A 17,397-nucleotide genomic window follows, 5' to 3' on the forward strand; every position below is an offset into this window, starting at 1 on the left:
ATGTTGAAACTGAGTGGATGGCCGTTATATAACGGTAAATAACTGCCATTATTTCAATATAACAGCCGTTGTTTTAAGATAACAGCAAATATTTACTGTTATATGGCAGCCATCCACTTACTTACAACATTATGTGGACAGAGCCTTTCTGTGCTTTCAATCCACTCCTGGTTTTGGTTGCTATGGGGACCTGACATGAGGACCAAATACTGCGTGAAATATACTGTGTGTGAACCCAGCCTTAAAAGTAACTTGGATTAAGAGCGTTTTGCAAGAAGAGCTCACTGTTTTTCAAAATTGTAACTTGGTTTAAGAGCATTGCTTTGGTTTAAGAGCTCCATGTACTGCGTGCGAGAGGGAGTGGAGGAGGAGCATGGTCTGCATAGTGTGATCTACAGCACTGTACTCTGACCCAGGACGTCTCCCTCACCTTCCAAATCATAGCGGATCCACTTCAGGCTGGGGCTTACATCAGGGGACAGGGCTGTGGAGGTAATCTTTTCATAGCTGTAACCCCTCTCTCCCTGGACAGATAGTGCTGCTATGCTGTACCCACATATGATTTGCTCATTCCTTCATACTTCCTTAAGTTTTTTATCCTTTGTGCTTCCCATCCTCTCCATTCCTGCTAAAATGTGCCTACACTTACACTCACCATTCACACTGCTGCTATATTGTGCCTGCACTTACAGTCAGCTATACACACTGCCATAATGTGCCTGTACTTATACTCAGCTATACACTGCTGCTATAATGTGCCTGCACTTACACTCAGCTATACACACTGCTGTTATAATGTGCCTGCACTCACATTCAGCCATTCACACTGCTGTATAGAGAAGTTTCTGTCACTGTCCTCCTGCACAGCTCTGTAATTCTCACTTCCTGATTGGTCCATGCTGAACACACACCCCTTCCCCATTGCTGTTATGTGACCACACAGACCTGTGACAGCAGCCCTGCTTCTCCATTCTAGCCTATTGTACTACACTACTGCATTATGGGAATCTGCAGCTCCATCCTGTATCTACAAACTGCTGCTGTGTGTTCAGGTTTATGCACTTCCTATACATTATACACCACATGCTGATTGCTATACTGTACAGTAACTTATACTATCACATATTCAGCTGTTTCTCATTCTTTAGTCTGTTCTACGTGTTATTCAGAATATAAAATCATTATTAGGGGTGTGGAACCAATTGTCTGCATATCAGTGATTTCTTGTGGGAAATTTTGCTTTGGTATAAGAGTGGATTTGGATTACAAGCACGGTCCCGGAACAAATTATGCTCGTAATCCAAGGCACCTCTGTATTGTGATTCTAAATGTATACATTAACCTCTTTCCACCGCTGCACAGTAAATTAACATTGCTGCAACCTACGCCTGATGATGAAAAAAATTTGTAAATAAAGATTTTTATAAAAAAAAAACTACGCCTGATGCTGCAGCGACGTTAATTTACGATCCAGGATGACACAGGCACAGGAGCTGTGATCAGTGATAGCTGGGGACCCACCGGAGGATCCTCCGGTTCTCTGGTGGGCCAGTCCGACACTGGACATACAGCAGCTAATAAGTACTGGAAGACTTGAGATTTCTAAATAGAAGTAAATTACAAATCTATATAACTTTCTGACACCAGTTTTTTCATCAGAGTACTCTAGTTTTACCAAGAACAAAAGGATAAGGCAATTCAGGTTCAACATGCCTGATCCTCCTCTCAGGAAGCCCCCATTCACACTGGACAGTCATTTTGTCTGATGGGTTAGGATTAGTATGGGGGCCTTTAATCTCTGGCCTATCTATGACTGTAACCAAAATAAAACCAGCACTAATGTGACTTTGTTACAGCCAAAAACTCCCTTCTCTTTCAGTAAAGGATAATAAATTCACTTGTTAGACGTCTTACCGTTACATGGACGTGACAGCGCTGTTTACTAGAAACATTACAGTACAGTCAGTAGTACGTCCAGCACCCATAGGACGACACAGGGATCCAGAATGTCAATCTTTTATTTATAAATATTTCCTCCCAGATGATACAATGTAACATATTTCCCCTCTATTTTTATTCCTGGGAATCTCCGACCATTTGAACTGCAAACAAAGAAATGTATCGGTACCTCAATTAGATATGTCTTATCCAATTAGGGGATATCACGGTGACAGACAGGAGGGAAGACTTTAGCCGTGCTCTAACAAGAGGGCATTATTCCCCATTACAATCACCCAGCTGACTAAGGGCTTTGGAGTAACAAAGATTTGCTCTTAGCGCTAATCCGTCGCAGATCATCATTTTGTTAGCAGGAAAAACATGACTACGGAATCTGTCACAAAACATGAGCGTCCATGTGTAGAGTTTGGATATTTACCGGACAGAGAGACGTTCGGCTGAGGTTAGAAAGTTATAAAATATAATATAAACAGTAAAGTGTCGCACTCCTCTGCGAGGGATCGCTGACCTTCTACGTCCTGGCGTCGAGGACTTAATGTTGCACCGTATTCACCACTGGTTAATAATTAACTAAACTAAATTAGGATGAGATTAGGATAAATAAAAGATTTGTACAAAGATTAGTTAATAAAAAGCCAAATAATACACATTGCAGTTAATGATGGTGGATGCGGTTTTGTGGTGGCGCAAAATTGCCGCAATCACAGTTACCAGAAATGGTGGCAGCCATTACCAGGAAGCCTTAGGGCCCTATTACACGGGACTATTATCGTGCGAAAAATTGTTGTATCATTCGAATTTAAATGATAATTGTTCTGTGTAATTGCAGGCAACGATCGAAAAATCGTTCGTATGTCGTTGATCGTTGATTTAGATCTGAACCTAAAATTATTGTTAATCGTTCGCTAATCGCTCGTTGTAATTCTACATTCGTTCGCTGTAGTTCCGCATTTGTTCACTAATCGTTCAGTGTAATTGCACATTGTCCTTTGTTTTGCTGGGATCAGAAGGAATAAACGATCATAGTAACGATCTCAATAAGGATCGTATCTAACGATCATCATTCTGTGTAATATGGTGAACGATTTCAGGTTAACGATAAACAATCTTGTTTGTGATCGTTAATCGTTAAAAATTGCTCTGTGTAAGGGTACTATTACACGGAACGATAATCGGCCGAATTATTGCTCCATGTAATAAATACAACGATCAGCTGATGACAACGATCATCGGCTGATCGTTGATATAGGTTTGGACCTATTTTTGTCGGGAGCCGACCGCGCACCACTACGTGTAATACCGGTGCGCGGCCGGCGACTGACGATATAAATTACCTATCCATGTTCCAGGGCTGCTGCTGCAGTCGTCTTCTCCTTGGGTCCTGTGCGCTCTAGCTTCAGAGTGGCCTGTCAGCTGACAGGCCGCCCGGCCAATCACAGGCCGCGGCGGTCCCGGCCTGTGATTGGCTGAGCGGCCTGTCAACTGACAGGCCACTCTGAAGTTAGAGCGCACGAGACCCATGGAGGTAATGTATATTGTTAAGCAAGGGCTGCAAGGACATCGGTAACGGTGTCCCTGCAGCCCTTGTTTAACGATTATCGGCCCGTGTAATAGGTCCAGTAAACAAGCGACGATCTAGCAGCCCCCCATCGGCCCCCAGTATTATCGGGCCCCCATCGGCCCATGTAATACCACCCTAAGGGCCCTTTTACACGGAAAGATTATCTGACAGATTATCTGCCAAAGATTTGAAGCCAAAACCAGGAATGGATTATAAACAGAGATCGGGTTATAAAGGAAAGCCTGAGATTTCTCCTCTTCCCAAATCCATTCCTGGCTTCAGCGCTTGTTTGCTCTTCGTTCCCCGCTTGCTGCCACCGCTATTACATGCAGCGGCAGCGAGTGGGTGAGTGCGGGAGGGGCCGCGGGGAGGCTGCCCGGGTGATCACTAGATTTTTTTATCGTTATCTGCAATTACACAGAACGATTATCGTTTAAATTTGAGCTCTCTAAATTTTTTTCGAATGATAATCGTCCTGTGTAATAGGGCCCTTAGTTCTTTTGACTTAGACACCATCTCAGACATGAAGGAGACCCCCATAAATTTATTTCCTGTATATTTGCTCTTGATTATTACGGACCATGATGCTTTGCAGCGAGCGAGCAGAAGGATAGTAATTATCTCATCGCCAAGAAATATAATAAATAAATAATATAGGGAATAAATTTAATTTATTCTAGAAATTCCAGTTTGAATCTAAAAAACAACTCAGTTCTGTGTTTGCTGTCTGGGCACATAAGTGGATTAACCTCGCTGTGCAGAGAAGTGTAATTATATGGTGTAATGCACAGCTCCTCGCTGTATAAATTATAGTACAAAATAACAATCAGAAGAGAAAGCCCAAGGCTATAGAAATAGGGATTATAACAGCAAGCGGATCACTAAAGTTTCCTGACAAATCACAGCTTGTGTTATTCCCCAGTACACCCACCCCGAGCAGGTAGCCGGTTACTAGAAGGTGGAATGTTATCAGGCCGCAGCTAAAAATAAAACGCCATGGAGGCGAAGACGCCGGAGATTTCATATTCCAGAGAGCCGTACACCCCAACCTGCTCTTCTCCAGCAGCTCCCATCATACCCTGACAGGCCAGTATAGGAGCTGCAATAGGGTACAGGGTATAGATACAGGCTGGGGAACACTGCCATAGACCTGCAAGAAACATATAGTCCTCCCTCACTTTTTTACTAGAGATGAGCGAAACCGGAGCATACTCGATTCCATTTGTTCAGGATTTGTATACCAATGGCTGATTGGGCCTCAGCTTCCAGGTGTCAATCAAGCGGAGAGGGGGGGGGGGGGGGGAAGAAGCTTCCAGCATGCAGCAAATCATAAGCTTGGAAAAGCTTCTTTAACTCCTTGTGTTACGGAATAAAAGCATTTTTCTGCACCCTGAAAGTACAGTCAGATATATAAAAGGTACCATATGTCTCATTGTACTCAGCTAGATATCAGTCTCAGCAGTTTAGAATGTAAATTACAGCTAACAGATTCCCTTTAATTTTGAGGGTGGGTTCACACTACGGATTCAGTGGCTCGTACCCACTCAAGGCTGCGCGCCTTTCCGACGGCTCTATAGACACCATTCTTAGGACGGGCCAATTCCGCTATCTGCCGAAAGAACTGACATGCAACTGACATCCATCCGTGCATAGAATGGTGTCAACGGCACAGGCGGATAGGCGCGCCGCCGTGAACGGGTACGAGCTACGGAATCTGCCGGAACGTATCCGCGCGAATTCCGTAGTGTGAACCCACCCTTACATTGGGTAGCAGTGCTAAGGGGAAACACGATCTCTCTACTGCCACTAGTGGTTATGTTGGGTACTGCAGGGCTGCACAAAGAGTATCACAAAATAACACAACACACACTTACACATGCATTTTCCAACAATTTCTCATGAAGAATATGAAATAATGCAACAAAAACACAACACACACTTACTTGAAAAACATTTTTTGTAGTAGTTACTTCCTATCTATAGGATAGGAGATAACATACTGATGGGTGCGGGTCTGACTGCCTGGGACCTCCAATGATCATGTGTGTGACCAAGCTAACCCTGACCTGACTACCTGGCACAGTTCCCATACAGAATCTACATGGAATAAGTGGATTTTTATTCAAAAACATTAAGACGCAGATCTCACATGTGCTTTTTACTGAAAATACTGATCAAATACTGTCCTAGTAGCAGTAGTGGATTATAATAGGGGCGTTTCGGGCGGCAGCCCGGGGCCCTGAGCTCCTGGGGGGCCCATGACCACCCAAAAAGACTTATACTTTCAGTGATGTACTGTCTCCTGGCTACACTTCCGCCATGATTTGCAAAAAGTCAGTTTTTTTTTTATGGTAATTTTGCACAAATCAGGACATCATGACATTATCTATCCTGTACTATGAACACCACGCTAGTGCTGCCATAGTTACAGTGGTGTGGAAGGCCCAGGCTAGATGAACAGCCCGGGGCCTATGGTAAAGTTAATCCGCCCCTGCCTAGTAGTGATAGCCTCTGTATTGCCAAATAGGAGAAATTCTTGCTGAGTAAAACAGATCTAATGACTTTTCCCGCTGCCATTGTTCACCAGTGTCAATGGGAAATGAGGATTCTTTTGCCGCAAACTGATAGCGGAGAGACCTGCAAATGATTGATCTCATTGGATGAAATATCAGGACATCAGCTTAGTCATTCAGCTGACTAGTGGGGGTGGCGGGAATCAGACCCCCACCGGCAGATACTGATGGAGGGGCCAATAGGTCAGTGGTTCAGTCCTGGAAATCCCAACCTGTCAGCAAGTTTTGCAGCGTAGGAGGAAATCAGAGAACCTGGAGGAAACCCATAATAGTAAGCGGAGATCGTACAGGTTATTGTGATGTATATAGGAAGTGCTGCTGATGCCTATAGTCTGAACTATATATATATATATATATATATATATATATATATATATATATATATATATATATATATATATATATATATATATATACATACACACATTATCATCCCTTATGGTTTTCCATAATGTCCTTTCCAATTTCCAACAATCACAAAAATGGGGACAAAACTGTTCCTGGAATCCTGGAGTCCCTGGACTGCACATTACACGGCCAGCACTCTGTTCATTCATTGTCTATGAGGCCCCTGAATATTTCTGGGTTCAGTCTGTAAAAATGTTTAGCAGCCCCATAGGGAATGAATAGAGCACTATGTGTGCATGCGTGGTGCTCACCAATCATTTTGGGGGTCCCAGTGGTCAGACCCCCCACTATCTGTTTGTTATTCTACATTCTGTGTCATTTTATTAGATGGGAACCCTCCTTTAAGTTTATTCTTTTTGAATTTTGGGGCTGGACAGGTGTACTCTGCTCTCATCGATATGCCATCGTTCACACTGTGCATTTCTGTGCTGCTGGTTTAAAATACAATGTGTTAAAAAAAACAAAAAAAAAACATGGTCACCTCCGTGTATATTCCATGAGTATTATACTGGGCTGTAGTGTAAAATTATACAAGAAAGGAAAATGCATGGAAATAGACAAGGGTTCCTCACCGATTCCAAGAGAAATAAACATCTACTTTTCTGACTCCTTTTTTTTACGCTGCATGAACAAGAAATCCAATTCCAATGCAGAGACGACGCTGGTGCACTGTGCACGACGCTATGTGGTGCTCTGTGCTGGCTACAGTCTATTAGAGATGTCATATTAGATATTTCATAGTATTAGTGATGTCATAGCATTAATGATGTCATTGTATTAGTGATGTCATAGTATTAGTGATGTCATCGTATTAGTGGCATCATAGTATTAGTGATGTCATAGTATTAGTGACGTCATCGTATTAGTGATGTCATCGTATTAGTGACGTCATCGTATTAGTGATGTCATAGTATTAGTGACGTCATTGTATTAGTGACATCATCGTAATAGTGATGTCATAGTATTAATGATGTCATAGTGATAGTGGTGTCATAGTATTAGTGACGTCACATAGTATTAATGATGTCATAGTATTAGTGGTGTCATAGTGATAGTGGTGTCATAGTATTAATGATGTCATAGTATAGTATAGTAACATAGTATTAGTCATGTGACCTCATAGTATTTGCCCTTTGCTGACATTTTTGCCACTGAAATCGAGTCTCCTTCCTCTATGAATGGGATGGTTTCTGCAGCAGGTCTATGGATTCCCATATGAATGTGAGACTTGGAGCAATGTCTTCCAGGAATCTGCTGTGTGTGAAGTAAGAAGAGAGTCTGTGTATTGGTCATCCATCTTCTTCTATTTAGTAATAATAAATATATATATATATATATATATATATATATATATATATATATATATATATATATATATGTGTGTTAGGGTGTGTTTACACAGACAGATTTATCTGACAGATTTTTGAAGCCAAAGCCAGGGACAGACTATAAACAGGGATCAGTTCATAGACTCTTTTCTAATTCATTTCTGGCTTTGGCTTACAAAATCTGTCAGATAAATCTGTCTGTGTAAACACACCATTACTTGTAACAATTAGGGACAGGTAACTCTGGATAAGTCCGTGAACTACATCTCCCAGCATTCCTTGCCGGTCAGGACTCGTCTCTGACTCTCTGTGTGCCCTGAAGACCCAGCCGGGACACCCTGCGGCAGGACACCTGTTGTCTTCTTCCCCTGATGTCACATCTTGTGCTGCTTCTGCCCAGGTGATGTCCTCTCTCTTCTCCAGGACAGCAGAGAGCGATGCTGGGATTCGTAGTTCAGCGCGGACAGGTGTACTGTAGACGCGCTGGTCACGTGACAGGTGCTGCCGTTTCTCCTGTCAATCATCACACCCCGTAGTAGTGTGGGGGGGCTGGGAGTGTCCGGCCGGAAGTGACGTCACCGTTCACCTGCTGCTGGCTGGGCAGAGCCGGGAGGCAGCACGGAGTGAGCGGAGGAGACGGCGGTGCGCGGGGCGGCTGTGCGGTGTACCTGCTGCTATATATACTCCATATACTACTGCGGATATTACTGCGGGGATGGCGCTGCTGCTGCGGGGCTCTTCACTTGTGCGGTTCTTGCTCCTTATCCTGAGCTGCGGTAAGTACCCACAGGAGTAACGGCTCCGCTCCCTCCTCTCCCTGATGGTGCGACATGTACCCACTACTCTAAAAGCTTTTCAAACTGATTATCGCTTGCGGCTTTTATTTTCTTTCTTAAAATGTCCCGTCCCGGGACCGGAGAGGCTCCGCCGCGGTCCTGTCTGCCCCACAGTGCGCTGTACGGATGCTGGAACAATTGTCGCAGAGCTTCCCTCCAAGCAGTGGGGTCTCTCCTCATGTTACATCTTGTCGGAGCACGCTGGGAGTTGTAGTTTTCCGACTGTTGGGCGCTTTACGTATTCAGGACAATACTGAGTGATGTAGTTTTCCAATGGTAGAGAGCTACTGGCCAGGGCATGCTGGGAGTTGTAGTTTTCCAGCTTCTGTATAGTTACACATTGGTGAGCTTGCTGGGAGTTGTAGTTTTCCATTGCCAGGAGAGCTACAGGTTTTCAGGGCATGCTGTGGGTTGTAGTCTCCTAGCTGCTGGGGGGGCTACATGCTTTGGTGGCATGCTGGGAGTTGTAGTTCTCCAACTGTTAGTGAATCCCAGGCTGTCAAGGCACAAGGGGAGATGTAATCTTTCAATTGGTCTAGGTCCTCTGGGCATGGTGGGAGTTGTAGTTGTACAACTTCTAGAGAGTTGTAGTTTTCCAACCGCTCTCAGCTACAGGTGGTTGGGGCATGCTGGGAGTTGTAGTTTCCTGACTCTACTTAGAGGCTGCTTGGTGTAGGATTGTAGTTTGGGGGTCACTCTCATGTGAATATTTGGGGTACATGGCCTAGAAACTACAACTACTCTGGGGGGGGGGGGAGGAGGAGGAGATGCCTTATTGCCGGTGCAGGAGCTGTGGTATATGATGTGCCAGGGCTGCTCTCTGCATGGTGCGCTATATACTGCAATACAGTCTTCCTCTAATCTGTGGCTTTCCAGCGGGTAAAACTACAACTCCCATCATAGCATTGGCTGACGGGGCACGATGGGAGTTGTAATTTTGTAAAATCTGCAGCCTGCTCTGATAGGTCACATAGATAAGTTTTCCCTGGTGGCTTCAGCTGTTATGGGATGGCGTCATGTAGTGCCCACCTGTTGCCATAGGCTGGTAGCTGCACCACAACCACACATCTTCCTATACCAAAGGTAACACAGGTGTGGTCTACATGGTCCTGGTCCCTGATAGTGGTCCGCTATGGCCCCCGTGCCCCATGGTCTTGGTCCCTGATAGTGGTCCGCTATGGCCCCCGTGCCCCATGGTCTTGGTCCCTGATAGTGGTCCGCTATGGCCCCCGTGCCCCATGGTCCTGGTCCCTGATAGTGGTCCGCTATGGCCCCCGTGCCCCATGGTCCTGGTCCCTGATAGTGGTCCGCTATGGCCCCCGTGCCCCATGGTCCTGGTCCCTGATAGTGGTCCGCTATGGCCCCCGTGCCCCATGGTCCTGGTCCCTGATAGTGGTCCGCTATGGCCCCCGTGCCCCATGGTCCTGGTCCCTGATAGTGGTCCGCTATGGCCCCCAGTGCCCCATGGTCCTGGTCCCTGATAGTGGTCCGCTATGGCCCCCGTGCCCCATGGTCCCGTTTATTTTCTTAGCTGAAAGTTACCAGCGACCCCCCCCCCCCTCCCCCTCCAGTGTCCATGTGCTTTCTTCTCTATCGCCTTCCCATCACTGGGGGGGGGGGGTGTTACACTGGGGGGATGGTGACCTGATCCTATTAAACAATAAATAAGAGGGGTCTTAACATGAGGGGAGGGGGGCAGCCTGAGGGAGTCCTGGTGTCTGCCAGCTCCACTAATGAAACATTTATTGGGTGATAAAATATCAGCGATTCATCTTATTGTAACCACATAGATACAAATGTATGTAAGCATTGTATGGCGTATACCCGGGCACTGCCATGTATACAAATGTATGTAAGCATTGTATGGCGTATACCCGGGCACTGCCATGTATACAAATGTATGTAAGCATTGTATGGCGTATACCCGGGCACTGCCATGTATACAAATGTATGTAAGCATTGTATGGCGTATACCCGGGCACTGCCATGTATACAAATGTATGTAAGCATTGTATGGCGTATACCCGGGCACTGCCATGTATACAAATGTATGTAAGCATTGTATGGCGTATACCCGGGCAATGCCATGTATACAAATGTATGTAAGCATTGTATGGCGTATACCCGGGCACTGCCATGTATACAAATGTATGTAAGCATTGTATGGCGTATACCCGGGCACTGCCATGTATACAAATGTATGTAAGCATTGTATGGCGTATACCCGGGCACTGCCATGTATACAAATGTATGTAAGCATTGTATGGCGTATACCCGGGCACTGCCATGTATACAAATGTATGTAAGCATTGTATGGCGTATACCCGGGCACTGCCATGTAGCCATCTCATCAGCAGCACTTTTATGGAGCTGTAGGCTTAAAGGGCTGTTCCACTCTTAGACACATATCCTTGGAGCTGCACCGCTCTATGGAACTCCCATAGAAGTGAATGGAGAGTGGTCCTCTGTGCCCACAGACATGTTTGGGGGTCTTAATACAAGTGCAGGTCCTACAAGATATCCTGTGTGTACGGGGAATACCCCTTTAAATATCAGAAGTGCTGCTTCTACAAAGCCTGCGGACCAACCCTAAGGTGACGTTGTCTTGTAGAAGGTCTGGGTAAGATTATGTTTACCTATCTCACTGTTTATTACACCTCAGCTATCACTGTGTTCCATCCAGGGCTCCAGGAAAGCTGGGTGACAGCCCATGTAGGAGCTGTAATGGCAGACGCCTTCTGCTGCCCCTTTTCTTACAGGCAGTGAGGGAAGACACGTACTGTATCCAAGGGGAGGGGGGACAGGATTTTAAGAACCTGACAGAAGAGGACGTTTGTCGGACTTACAAATCCCTGACAGGTTATGTCATCTCGGAACGTGTAGGAGAGTGCGGTGTGTGGTTACTATATGTATGTTGTGTGTACTATGCTTGGAGGTATGTTTACTATACACTCACCGGCCACTTTATTAGGTACACCATGCTAGTAACGGGTTGGACCCCCTTTTGCCTTCAGAACTTCCTCAATTCTTCGTGGCATAGATACAACAAGGTGCTGGAAGCTTCCTCAGAGATTTTGGTCCATATTGACATGATGACATCACACAGTTGCCGCAGATTTGTCGGCTGCACATCCATGATGCGAATCTCCCGTTCCACCACATCCCAAAGATGCTCTATTGGATTGAGATCTGGTGACTGTGGAGGCCATTGGAGTACAGTGAACTCATTGTCATGTTCAAGAAACCAGTCTGAGATGATTCTAGCTTTATGACATGGCGCATTATCCTGCTGAAAGTAGCCATCAGATGTTGGGTACATTGTGGTCATAAAGGGATGGACATGGTCAGCAACAATACTCAGGTAGGCTGTGGCGTTGCAACGATGCTCAATTGGTACCAAGGGGCCCAAAGAGTGCCAAGAAAATATTCCCCACACCATGACACCACCACCACCAGCCTGAACTGTTGATACAAGGCAGGATGGATCCATGCTTTCATCTTGTTGTTGCCAAATTCTGACCCTACCATCCGAATGTCGCAGCAGAAATCGAGACTCATCAGACCAGGCAACGTTATTCCAATCTTCTACTGTCCAATTTCGATGAGCTTGTGCAAATTGTAACCTCAGTTTCCTGTTCTTAGCTGAAAGGAGTGGCACCCGGTGTGGTCTTCTGCTGCTGTAGCCCATCTGCCTCAAAGTTGGACGTACTGTGCGTTCAGAGATGCTCTTCTGCCTACCTTGGTTGTAACGGTTGGCTATTTGAGTCACTGTTGCCTTTCTATCAGCTCGAACCAGTCTGCCCATTCTCCTCTGACCTCTGGCATCAACAAGGCATTTCCGCCCACAGAACTGCCGCTCACTGGATGTTTTTTCTTTTTCGGACCATTCTCTGTAAACCCTAGAGATGGTTGTGCGTGAAAATCCCAGTAGATCAGCAGTTTCTGAAATACTCAGACCAGCCCTTCTGGCACCAACAACCATGCCACGTTCAAAGGCACTCAAATCACCTTTCTTCCCCATAGTGATGCTCGGTTTGAACTGCAGGAGATTGTCTTGACCATGTCTACATGCCTAAATGCACTGAGTTGCCGCCATGTGATTGGCTGATTAGAAATTAAGTGGTAACGTGCAGTTGGACAGGTGTATCTAATAAAGTGGCCGGTGAGTGTATATGTATGCTTATTGTGTCTATGTAGGTGTACTATATGTTTGTGTGTGTGTATAAGATATCATCTGTGTTTACTATTTTTGTTTATATATTGTTTACTGTGTGTTTGTGTACCGTATGTGTGTTTACTGCATGTTTACCTTGTGTATGTACAATACTGTATATGTTTATAATGTGTGTGTGTGTGTGTGTGTGTATATGATCATATCTGTACACAATGGGGGGAGATTTATCAAACATGGTGTAAAGTGAAACTGGCTCAGTTGCCCCTAGCAACCAATCAGATTCCACCTTTCATTCCTCGCAGACTCTGGAAAATGAAAGGTGGAATCTGATTGGTTGCTAGGGGCAACTGAGCCAGTTTCACTTGTACACCATGTTTGATAAATCTCCCCCAATGTGTGCATGTATGTTTACTATGTACAGACATGTACAGGAGCGCTGCACCTCACACCTATGGCTGACACTAATGCCTCTTGGCTACATTTAAAAACCAATGCCAGGATGTTGGTATATAATTTGATCAAACCATATTGCCCCATGTACCACGTGCAGGTCTCCTGGTTCACATGAGTCCCTACACTAAACCAACACAGTGACGGTCAGTGATCGCTAACCCCGCAAAGCGAGCGCAAGCAGAGAAGGGAGGTCATAGACTGACCCGGCAACCCCAATGTCACAGGACCAAACCCCAAGGGCTACATGTATATTTGATGTATGTATGATTCTATGTGTGTGTTTGTGTATGTGTATGTATATATATAATATACAATTAGTGTTTGTTTCCTGTGTATGTGTTTCTAGATGATGTTAGAATGTTTATGACGTTTTTGTGTATCTATGTATGTGGCTGTGCAGTGTTTGTTGCCCGGCGTGGATCCTCCCAGCTGGCACAGTGAATTATTTATCCAGCTCGGCGGCTGCTGTTTACCCTCCTCTTCCTCATACACATCTAATTGTTCCTGGCTCTCGTTGTCGCTGAGATACAGTCATTAGGAAGAGCAGGTTATTGGTTATTTGTTTTCCGCTATCGACCTTTTAGCTTTGTTTTCTGAGCCTGCGGAGTTGTAGTTTTGCAACGTCTGGAAAGCCCTAGGTTGGTTAGCACTGGTCTTCAGAAACGTTATATGGATAACCGTAGTTCCAGTGAAGCTCAGGCCTTTCTGCAGGAGTAGTGCTCCTGTACAAAGTTTCCCCTCTCTACAGAAGCGATGACCGTTCTCCACCCTGAGCGGAGTTTTGGATATAAGTTTCCTTATGTGACCAGGCGTCAGCCATCCCCGTTTCTCTAGAGATACTGGTGACGTCCCATGAGATCTGTGACTCATTGCTCCCTTGGCCCTGACTACAACGTGTTGCACACAACATGGAGCCGTGCCATTTGTATTGATCTCAATAAAGGTTGTAGAACATTAACCTTTGTGTACTATTGGAGTTTCACTTAAAGGGGAAAAACTTGTAAGGCAACAAATCCTCAAAGGTCACTACTTGTTTCCTACTTGAAGCTGATGTCACCATGAACAAGATCTGCACTAGCCCAGTCCTGTGTTCTTGTGGAGATAAGCCGCTGCCGGAAGGGTCCCTGTATGTGTGTATTTTGTATGATGTCCCTATTCTGGGACTACTATATATAGTACCCAGTTGGGGGTTGTTGCTGCTGGCGGTGGCTGGAGTATACATGTCTTACAGCAGGTATATAATAACCGGTTCTCTTACACCTTGTTTATGTGCTGGTGTCTTGTTTCTCAGCTTACATTCAAAAAATGGGCTTGGTGTGTAGCATAGTCCTCACCTCTCGTATACTCTTCACAATGAGCTCAATGGTAACATAGTAGGACCGTGTTATTGAAGAAGAATGAAGGGTCTCCCAATAGGCAATGAGAACAATTTTTCCCCAATAGGTTGTATTCACACATAGCAAAAAAAGTTTTTTTTTTGTTTTGTTTTTTTTTTAATTCCCTGTTTATGCAGGGCAAAACCACAGCAGATTATGGTGCAATCTCTGTCACCGAGTAGCCAAATTTCTTGCTTTTTCCCACATTCAATTGGGAAATCCTTTTGCTGCTCCTGCGTGCCTCCAGGTTCTGTACACCCCCAGCCATGATATGACCAGTGCAGCCATGTGTGTCAGCATGATATTACTGCATCTGGTTCGATAGAGACTATTAAAGGCAATTTTTTTTTTTGGTGCTCTAACAGTGTAACCTTATGCCACCAACTTTAAAGGGGTTACCCATCATTAGTAAAACATGACTACTTTCTACCAGGAACAGTGCTACACCTGTACTCAGGTTGTATGTAGTATTACACTTTGGCTTCTTTCACTTTAAAGGGGAACTATCAGCAGGTTAGCCGAATCTAACCTGCTGATATCTCCCCAGGTGCTGAGGATGAAAGTAGGTGTCTTACCTTCATCCTCTGCACAATTCCTGTGCTGCTTGTTGTGAAATCCTCTGCCTGTTAAGGCCATTAGGAGCGCTGGGTCTATGGCTCCCTCAAGCGCTGATTCTCCCCGGCCGGCCACCCCTTCTAAAGATTATGAATGGGTTGGGTGGGCTGAATCGGTGCTTAGGGTGCGGTAACCCCACACCCAGTGCTCAAAACTGCCTTAGGGCGGGTTCACACTACGGAATTCTCGCGGACAATGTCCGCGGAATTCCGTCAGCTGTCCGCCCGCACGGCCTCGCGCTTTTCCGCCGCCTCCATAGACACCATTCTATGGGCCGGCGTATTCCGCGATCCGCTAAAAGAATTGACATGACACTTCTTTCAGCGTATAGCGGAATACGCCGGCCCATAGAATGGTGTCTATGGAGCCGGCGGAAAGGCTGACGGAATTCCGCGGACATTGTCCGCGAGAATTCCGTAGTGTGAACCCGCCCTTACTGGGCAGAGGATTTCACTTTAAACAGCACAGGAACGGCACAGAGGATCAAGGATAAATCTGCCCCATACCTTCATCTTTAGCACCCTGTGCGTGCCGGGGGGATATAAGCAGGTTAGATTCATTCCTTTAATGGAACTGGGCTGCACTACTGCGCACACATGGAGTATAAGGGTGGTGTTTTTCTTATTCTGGATACCCCCTTTAATTATTCATCTGTTTAAAAAAAATCCAGCGGCCAGCCCCTATAAGCACTTTTGGTGTAGATATTTTTAACAGCAAATCCATTACATGTGACTACACATTAAGGCAGTGGGTGGCAGGCTGTCCGTTGTGATGTCACATGACTCCCATCTCCTACTCTTTCTCTATTTGTGTACGTATAGTCATCACAACAATTTGGGATTTAGCAAATGGAGTTGTGGGAACTATGAACGTACCAGTCATGGGATGCTGGATTTGGGTTAGCATTTTTTTTTTTTTAAGGTGTATTTTGAGTAGTAAGGCTGGGTTCACACTGCTTTTTTTCTGTCCACTGGATATGTTTTTAAATGTTTAATGTACAGAAAACCGTGAACCACATTTTTTTGTTTTAACAAGTGTCAATGGAAAACAGATCCTAATAGATGGCAAACAGCATCCGTTTTTACTTCATTCTCCCCCCCCCATAAAATGGATACGTTAATCAAACAGCAAAAAGCAGGGTGAACCTAAAATGGTGCGACAATATGGGAGTGATGTGCGGGTAGCGCACAGGGCGGTGCGTCCATTGGAGCTGTTCCTGAGCGTGTGATTTATTGTCTCACATCTTGTTTGTATTGTGAAATAGTTTGTGTGGAGCCTGCGCTCCCTCCTCCCTCTGTGGAGCTGGCTGCGAGCGGGCGCCCTTTGTCCTCCAGAGCTTATCTTCACTGAGTGGGCATCTGTTGATTTTCATTCTCCGGCTGGGTGTTATGTGCTGACAGACCACAGCTCAGGCCTCTTATCTGGGCCGGGGGGAAAATAAATGCTCTGTCTGGAAATTCATATCTCCTCATCCCGCTTTGATTGTACCTGCCAAGAATGTGGACGACTTGTAGGAAACTTCCAGCATCTTGAGATGCAAATGAGCCTTTATAGCACATCCTGCAGATGAATACAGACACTCAGGGGCTCTCCTATTTTATGGCTGCGGACAGTGAAACCATCACACAGTAAGCAGCCCATTCAATGCGAGACCTTACACAATAGGTATCTATGGAGACTTTCTACTATGGTGTCACCATACAGAGAGGCCTTTGTCCAGGTCATAGACGGGAGGGTTTATCCCTGATCCCTGGGTGCTGGCTGTTGTTTAGTCATTGGATGGGCAGCATCCTGGTAACCTCAGGAGATCAGGCAATAAGTAGTCACATCAACAAAAACAGCCTAAAATCCTATGAGCCAGTGTCTAGACGTGTTGGCTACCTGGCTCCAGGCATCTATCCAGCCCTGTGTGTGTTTTGCTGGTTGGGTTCGTGGCTCATATCTCCCCATTGTGGTTACTGTCACAGCCTTTTTCTAGTTAATAGAATAAAGAAAGAAACTTTATTTTTTTAATAAATTATGGTGGATTCCTTGAAATTGCTAGTCTGTCATCTAGATATCATGCACAGAGCCCATTGTAGACCTATTCTGTACCTCCATGTTTCCCTGACTTC

At 45.3% G+C, this 17,397-nt stretch overlaps 1 protein-coding gene across 2 annotated transcripts in view; it reads left to right on the plus strand.

The window, feature by feature from the left end:
• The first annotated feature begins 8,399 nt into the window (after nucleotides 1-8,399).
• CXADR (CXADR Ig-like cell adhesion molecule) overlaps nucleotides 8,400-17,397 on the plus strand; it is a 39,136-nt gene continuing 30,138 nt past the window's right edge. The window contains exon 1 of one of the 2 annotated variants that reach the window (XM_069946007.1): nucleotides 8,400-8,605. In XM_069946007.1, the coding sequence (XP_069802108.1) occupies nucleotides 8,545-8,605 (61 nt within the window). In that variant the 5' untranslated portion in view covers nucleotides 8,400-8,544. The remainder of the gene's footprint in view (nucleotides 8,606-17,397) is intronic. The other variant, XM_069946008.1, reaches the window with a different exon arrangement.

This window comes from Dendropsophus ebraccatus, chromosome 11 (genome assembly GCF_027789765.1).
Source record: "Dendropsophus ebraccatus isolate aDenEbr1 chromosome 11, aDenEbr1.pat, whole genome shotgun sequence".
NCBI lineage: Eukaryota > Metazoa > Chordata > Amphibia > Anura > Hylidae > Dendropsophus > Dendropsophus ebraccatus.